Source organism: Pagrus pagrus (genome assembly GCF_965226575.1).
Source record: "Pagrus pagrus genome assembly, chromosome: 12".
Classification (NCBI taxonomy): Eukaryota; Metazoa; Chordata; class Actinopteri; order Spariformes; family Sparidae; genus Pagrus; species Pagrus pagrus.
In genome coordinates this window covers 8,911,945-8,920,354 of record NC_140196.1, presented here as the reverse complement: position 1 = coordinate 8,920,354, position 8,410 = coordinate 8,911,945, and the positions used below count along the sequence as shown (strand labels likewise).

The 8,410-nt window shown below is 38.8% G+C and overlaps 1 protein-coding gene across 1 annotated transcript in view; it reads left to right on the top strand.

Moving 5' to 3' along the window:
* Positions 1 to 1,499: 1,499 nt before the first annotated feature.
* Positions 1,500 to 8,410, top strand: part of eif2b3 (eukaryotic translation initiation factor 2B, subunit 3 gamma) — a 32,136-nt gene continuing 25,225 nt past the window's right edge. Inside the window, exons 1-3 of the mRNA XM_084369282.1 lie at positions 1,500 to 1,813; positions 3,219 to 3,384; positions 6,152 to 6,309. Coding sequence (XP_084225408.1) covers positions 3,237 to 3,384; positions 6,152 to 6,309 — 306 coding nt within the window. The 5' untranslated portion in view covers positions 1,500 to 1,813; positions 3,219 to 3,236. The remainder of the gene's footprint in view (positions 1,814 to 3,218; positions 3,385 to 6,151; positions 6,310 to 8,410) is intronic.

Genomic DNA, 8,410 nt, shown 5'->3' with positions numbered 1-8,410 from the left:
TTCAGGCAACAACAGACAGCTTGTTTGTCTCCTCCTCTCTTCTTTACCCTCTTCTTCTTACCTCCTTTCTCTCGCTCTTCTGGGTTTGAGCAAGCAGCAATGAGCAGTCAAGCTCATCTCCTGGCCAGAGCAAACAAAACCAAAGCCACATTCCCCGAGCTCAATTTGCTGTTACGTCTCAGCTCTGTGAATTGGGAGTTTTCAAGCTTGAAGTCTGGAGGAGTAGCTGGGTGGCTTCTGGCTGCTAATCTGCTCTCACCACTCTGTGTATGTGTGAAGCCAAGGAATCACTTCTACTATGGTCAAAGGGGAAAAAGGCAGACGATGTCAGGCTCTTTATTTGTTTCAAAGTTTGGCTGCAGAGAGCAACGGAAAAATAAAAATCCTGAATGTGAACTATAAAAATGAGTAACAACAACTCATGAGTTGAGTCACTCATCACCTTTTTCTATCATTATGGTTGCTCAGCTGGGCGAGAAATTGATTTATTTCCCAGGTCATCAAACTTAAATGCTCATGATGCGTAAGCAGATGATGAGTTTTCCATAGAGTGGTAATGTTGATGATGTTTTTAACCATTAACCAGAAATGATTGGGTTAGGTGGTGAGTCTGGATGCACCCCAGATTTTATGCGATGCAAGAATGTATTTAATGTGGTAGATTTTCAGCATTTTTTTGCATTAACATTTGCGTCCTTTACCATTTTATTATGTATTTGTACCCCTTGTTCATATCTATTGTTCAAATAATAAATTAATGAATGAATAAAGTATGTATTGTTTATTAAATGTTTTAGTTCAATTCTGCTCTTGTCTCTTTTTTTATTATACATGTATATGTAGAAAAGTAGACTATAACCTTGTTTAGGCGACTATTAAAACTCTATGAGCTGTTTTCAGGGAATATATTATATTTACAAAAATTCTTACATTCCCAATGCATTTGAACAGGAGTATAGATGTTATTTTATTTTATCCATTTTTTTATCTGTCTTTGCTTGCTCTAATAGGATAGATTAAACCAACATGGTAACAAGTTATGATAATTATCATTAATACATGGTTAATTTATCACCAATTAAACTTTAGTTAATGGTAAACAAACAATTACATGCTTTATGAACCATTTTATTTAAGGGGCACTATGTATTGTTGGAGAAGAATTGTAACATTTACAATAATAATGAGGTAATAATACAAACTCAGAAATATTCTTGTTTTCCATAACTGAATAAACAAGAATGAAGATCTTTCTCTTCTGATTAACATTTCTTTTCCAAAACTAGTGCACCTGTAAGCAATTGAATAGGTTTGTAAACATCAATTGCAACTCTACAACAGATAATTTCTTAGTACATGTTTTTATAAAGCATTTCATTGTTTGTTAACAGTGAAATAAACACTGACTTCTGTGATCTGTGTGCTGTAGTCGAAGGCTAATCTTCACTAATGTGGAGAAATGCGGTAGGAACCATTGCACGGAGGAAGTAGTATTCCACACGGACGTATTTCACCGAAAGCTCACAGGTGTCATCATACCAAGCTAGCTGTTAGCTGCTTTTAACGTGAGCCCTGTCAAATAATTTAACGGGTTATTTAACTTCTGCCTCCGCCGCTTTACTGAGCGGGTTGTTTGCTTCTCAGAGGACGTGTCCAGCGGCTTGTGAGCCTTCTCTGAAGCCGCTGTATCGTTTGGTGCTCCGTGCTAATCGTTAGCCAAGTGCTAACAACAGTGACAGCGACCAACTTAGCTGCATGCGTCTAGCGCTGCTGTCATTTCAGGTGGCAGCGGATCAATTGGGATCACTGACAGGTACATTTACACTATTTTTTTCTTACATTGAGCGAGTCAGCATGACATGTTATCTTCTTGTTAACGCCATGTGTGGATTCAGATGTTTCAGTTGTGTGTCCATATGCCACTGTACCACTGGTTGTATGAGATAACGATAAGAGACAGTGCTGATTGGATGACCTGTCTGATTTTGACATAATATACAAACATGTGGGGGTTTACTTATGATTCTTGTGCCATATTTGCAAAAACGACCATGCTTGCATAATCTAATGTGAATCTATACTACCCATTTGTACAGACAGCCACAACAGACAGTTTACAAGTGTCAGCTTGTTAGTAACACTTCTCAGGCAATACACGGAAATGAAAAGAGATGGGGTGACACTTAGTATACAGTGTAACTTGGTTGTATGAATCAGGAACCAATATTGTAATTACAGTTGAAAAAAACAATGTCATAGGGTAAAAAAGGGAGTATCCTGCAAATTAGGCATTTTCGAGGAAAGGACAAGTAAAGCATACTTTTAAGTATGTTGTAAATACTGGGTAAAGCAAGTAAAAGTAAAAAACAAACAACAAAGACTAACACATTAAATTGCAGATAATCTAATCTGTTATTATAGTCTAACTGAGGAATTAAAAGGGGACAGCAGTCAGATTTTGGATACCTTACTCATACAGTGTAATTAAAAGATTTTAAATGGTAATAATCTCTAGGCTCCTTATTAAAAATGAGATGTTTTAGATTCACATACATATATATGTATGATTTAATATGTTTAACCTGTCCATCTGAGTTTTCAGAGATATTCCAAAGCCCCTTTCCTCATCTTACTGTGTCCTGTCTTTGTAGCATATACTTCTGTTTTTTCCAAACTTGAGATTTGTTTCCCATCACTGTACCCATGGGGTACTCTACTTGCATAAACTAAAAAATGAAAGACTTGAAATGTAATTTAGTTCTCCTACACTCTGAAATGCTGCATTTTTACTCCCTTGATCACAATAGTCTAGTTAATCAAACACACAGATGTTTTGCCTTCTTTGATGTGAAATAGTCATTTAGCTTAAATGTTGAGTCACCAAAGTATGTTAAAGTGCATATAAAAGTACAGTTCGCATACAACACAGTGTTAAAGGAGTTATCCAGTTCATTTCCAACAGGTGTATCAAGTGCCTACCTTTGGTAAGATAGTTAACCTCAGAGCTGCCTGATTGAAAGTCTGACAGGGCTACAAGAGTGAGTGAGACAAAGAGTAAACACTCATATTTACAAACTATGCAGCTTTATGTCTCTATAAAAGTGCTATACAAGCACCTGTATACACACCGCAATATTTAATTATAAGTTGTGTTAAGTTTTCAGTTTATGTGAATACTGCTCTGCTAATCTATCTGTTCGTCTCTGTCTCTCTCTCAGGCGCTCCCAGCAGACATCATGGAGCTCCAGGCGGTGTTGATGGCGGCTGGTGGGGGTTCTCGTATGACTGATCTGACATACAACACCCCCAAAGCAATGCTGCCTGTCGGCAACAAGCCCCTCATGTGGTACCCGCTGAACCTGCTGGAGAGGGTGGGCTTTGAAGGTGAGAGCTTAGTTTTTCATTGAAGTACTGGTATTACAACCCCTATTACTGCTGCACCTGCCTCGGTTACTCCTACCACTACGACTGGATATTATGAAGAGGGTTGTGCTTGACTGTGCAGACTGTGCTTGAGTGACGGTTTCACCTCACTTTCCTTTTAGTTTAGTTTAGATAGCTGAAAGATTATCTTTAGACAAGCAATTTTCTGTCATCCAGGGCTGATATTGTAACATACTCCTTGTTAATGCCCCACATTAATTGGATGTGATGGTAGTAGCCACATGTGGGCTGTTAGCCCTCCATTCGCACTGTGTGTCAGTGGCAGGGGTGGAAATTGTTACAGGAGTGCACTGGCATTCTTGCTTGGTTTCCACATAAAATGTAAAGACGCAAAAATACAGCCAGTACTTCGAGTCTAAGTTTATGTGGCCCACTTGGAAAAGCTGGAACAAAACGTGAGCAAACTTCATTTCAGCATTAATGTGAGATCCCCTCCTACTCAGGACTAACTGTTTGTCATTTTGAACATAAGTACTGATAAGGTAAAGCTGCTGGTTTAAAAACCCAAGTAAGAATTTAATGTCGCTCAGTTTTTTACATTTACTCAAGTGAATAAAGAAAAACTGCTTCGTTCAATTCTATCATTTTGATGTAGCAAGGACAGGATGACAGAGAAGATTGTAGACTAATGTAAAAGCACAATTCAATATAACTGATTGAAATAAAAAGATCAATTGCAAATCAGTGAGCAACCATCGAACTACAAAATGTACTTCAACAGACTAACTAATCTATTGTGATGGATGGATTGCAGAATTTGATGTTGCAAGTTGGTCACATTTCCTTTACTTGCCTGGGCAAGCTTGAAACTGAAGCAGATGGTGGCCAGCTCCCAATGATACACTGAAAAAGAGACTACTGTAATTGATTGGATTAAAATTGGTTAACAGTGTGTGTTAAGACATACTGGATAAGGAAGCAGTTATAAACAGTTGAAGTTGGAAACATATTAAAAATGTGGTACACCTTCTTTGCTGCTGTTGCATTTTAATAACCAGATCGTAATTCTTTACTACATTCGGTGGTTGTTTTTAGAGCCCCACTGATATATTGGTTGCAGATATTATCAGCCTGTATTGGCCTTACTCCCGAATAGCAGCATTGGTATCAGGCCCAAACATTGATTAGCGGTCAGGTTTTAGTGGTTTCGTTGTTCAGTATTGTTGCTATAGATTTGGATTTGACAGTCTAGCAGTCAAAGCTGTGGTTAAATGAAGCTGCTTTGTTAAATGTATAAGGTGCCCTATTGACAAATATGATGACGATGAAACTCTTGAACATATTTACTTTTAAAATGCCGGCGGTCTAAAAATGTGTGGGGGAAACTGGAAGATGTTGGTTTTAATATTAATGTGAACTATAATGCCGTCATGTGTGGTGTTCTCGTAGAAAACCTGCCTAACAAGCACCAAAAATTTTACGAGGTGATTTTATGGAAAACCTGGAAGACGAGGTGTGCATTGATCCTTTACTAAGTCACTATTTTTAAGTGACGTGGTCTTGAAACAAATTGTAACTGAACTGATAAGGCAGAACACTGGACATCAGACAAAAGAGAAGCAGACCTTGGCATTTGGTAACATTGTAAACACACTATATGTGTGCCTCTTACTTTTTATGTATTTAAATTCTCTCTTGCATTAACTCAATAAAGTACTATTTAAAAATCAAAAACAGGCGAGTACACTTGCAGATTTCCCCCAGCCACATGAGGTTGCTCCTTTCACTGCATAAAAAGTATTAGGTTTACAACCGTGCTGTTTTTATTCTAGTCGTACTTTCACCAGCTTGTCATCACATCAGCAGCCATTGTCAGGTGTGCATTTCCTGTCTAGATTTACAGTCCAGATTTTTTGCCTCTCGTGCTGCAGCCTGCAGTAGGTCCAGCAGCTCGGGGCTTATAAAGGGATTTGTTGCAGTATGCTGTTCTTGCCAGTAAACAGGGCTGTTTGTTATAAAAGCCTGTAGGTCCTCACTAGCCTAAATAAAACTAACGTTCTATACATAATCATCCTGTGTGGCCAGCAGTTTACTGTGTGCAGCCAGCTAGCCAAAGCCCTGCAATTTGGTTTTACTAGGCTGACACAGCTAGAGTGAACAAATGCCCGGTAGAGAACATTTTATGCAGACAAGGCTAATTAAAGCAGACGGACTCTGCAATGTACCAGATTCATAAAGTGGTGCAGTAATGTTATTACCAACTTTATAAAAAGCAGGCCAGAGGTCTTAGTCTGATGTAAGCTTCAGGATGTGTCATAGTCAAATTGACATTTTATTTGGACTTTTCTTGGGCATGTATGTACAGTAGTGGTTAAACTATAGTACTTTGCAGAAAATGTACATTGTTTTGGTTGATTTAGATTCACCGAACAGGTCCTGATGACATCTTTCATTCAAGAAAGGATCAGATATAGAGACCATTATTTCTAAAATTCTTTTGTCATATGAAATTAAAGATCAAGGGATTGTTTAAGAAATGTCATAACTGTCATAAAGATTTGTCTTGAGCAAAAACATGAGGGATAATGACAATTTTAGCAAAAATTAAACATAGCCTATTGGCTGAAAGGAATCATGATAACTTAAAATGAACTACAAAGAAAACAAAACATCTTGCAACAATGCTCCTGTGAGTTATTATGATATGTTCAGCTCTCTACCAGTTTATATAATGTCTGATATGTATTTCTGTGAACTTTGTCATCAGAGGTGATCGTCATCACCACCAAAGAGGTCCAGAAGATGATGAGCACAGACCCTAAAATGAAATTGGACGTGAAGATGAAACTAGATGTGGTTTGTATCCAGGAAGATGGAGACATGGGCACCGCAGACGCTCTCAGATACATCCAGCAGAAGATCAAGGTGTGTGTGTTATTTTTTTAATATATTGTTGATTATTAACTTCTTTTGTGTGTAGCCAAGGTCATGACAATTACATCCATTTCTTGCCCTGAGTTTATTTATCCCCAGGTGGAATCTCAACGATACTAAAAAAAGAGTGTAACACCTTACACACATAATATATAATATATTTTTTGGTCTATAGGTTCCGTATTTGATTAGAAAATGAGGAAAAGGAGTACAACTTTCCAATTTGGCCACATACAATTCAAAGACAGTCAGGTTTCATTGTCATGAAATAAAAAAGCACAAAATTTAACAGACTTAACTTGTTTTAAACTGGTTGCCATGTGACTTTTTAAACCAGTCACCTTCCAACCCTTATTTTAAATGACAAGACTTCCATTTTCCTCCCTGCTCTGCTCAGGATCTCATAATGAGAGTCTGTTTTTTTGTTAAGCGTCATCCTCTCCTGAGCAGAAAGGTTGGGTTGGAGGTAGAGTAGAGAAAAATGATTGAGGGGGAGGTTTAGGTGGGCGTTTTGTGTACTGCCTGGTGACCACTGATCCGTGCCTTTTCCTCCCCTGAATGGTCAAGGCTGCTGAAGTGCCTCATTTCACCTTTTTAAAATACACACAAACATGCACAGGCACACACTTTTGCACATGGTGACATGGTATCCATGACCCCCAACCCCAATTTCCAGACCCCCTCTGTATCCTGCCTGCTGATCCCTCCATCCCTCCCTTCATCCGAGTCTCTCTAAACAGATGAGGTCATGGTTGAGGCTCAAACTCCCTGTGCTGCCAGTTTACCCGGTGCACCATTTATTCTCATCCTGTAGTCGTGCACATCTGTGCAGCATTTGTGTTTGGGTATGTTTTGGTATATGTCGTCCCTCTGTATATGCCATGGTTCTGACTGACCTCCTGTGACCATGAAGGCATGTTTGTATGAGGGTTTGTGTAGTTTAGGACCGTTGAAGTATTTCTGAAGCCGTTGCTCTTGTTTATTGTTTGACAATCAATGATTGCACAGGTTTGGCTTAGTATTGTTGAGTCTAAGGAGATCTGTGCTTATAGTGTAATTGCTGCTTCCTGTTTGGTTTCTCTACAATTTCTAGAGGTGGAGGGAAATATTGATTTACCTAATTATCCTAATTATTAGCTTCAGTGATTCTCTGTTAATTTGCAAACACCATAAACTAGTGTATCATACCATGTAACAGAAATGAAAAAGGCAGAAAGCACAAGTACAGACAGCTGTGATGCTGTGGAGAAGAAAAAATGATTCAACCTGCCCAAACTACAGTGAAGCCAAGCTTTCGGATGCTTTTTCTATGTTATAATCTCCTGGAGAATGAGCTTGACATGACTCATTCAATATGCAAGATTTTACGAGTATTTTCAGACTCTCAGTGCAATCAGTGTGTACTAAAACATTAAGGATTTACTATACCGCAGTTTAAAACATAACTGGCAGGTTAAACGTGCCTTCAGATACCTTATGTATTTAGAGCGTACCACATCAGACGTACATTTGAAGGCATAAGTGTCCTGCCGCAGCAGCTCATTACATTCTTCACAGCAAAATCAGTTGGCTGTGCTATTGAAAAAAAGATTAATCAGGGATTTAAAATGCTGAATTTGTTGTGACAAGTGAGTTTAATGTTTTTTCGTCCGGTATTCGAATGCGTCTGTACAGATTCTTATTATTCTCTACGCTCAAGAGGTTTAATAGATGCATAGTATAACAGCACTCGCACACTCACACACACACTTAAACAGGACTAGCTCCAGCATGCTCCCATTGAGAATAGTAGAGTTCCTAATCCTTTGAGCAGCCAGCTAGATTAGAGGCATTGAGTTACACACTCACCCACTGGAGGGTGATGAGTGAAGAACTGTAACCATGGCCTGCCAAATCCCAGCACGGAGATCACTCAAACTGTCAAACTGATGCATGAGTACAGTATACACACGCACACACTCACTCATCTCTTTACACAAACACCCTCCCGTGAGGGGATTTGGTGTAACCCTATCAAACAAAATGCTTACAGGAATCAGCGCACACTCTGTGTGAGCAGAGCAGGCCATTCCTCATGATTATTGAAAAGAGA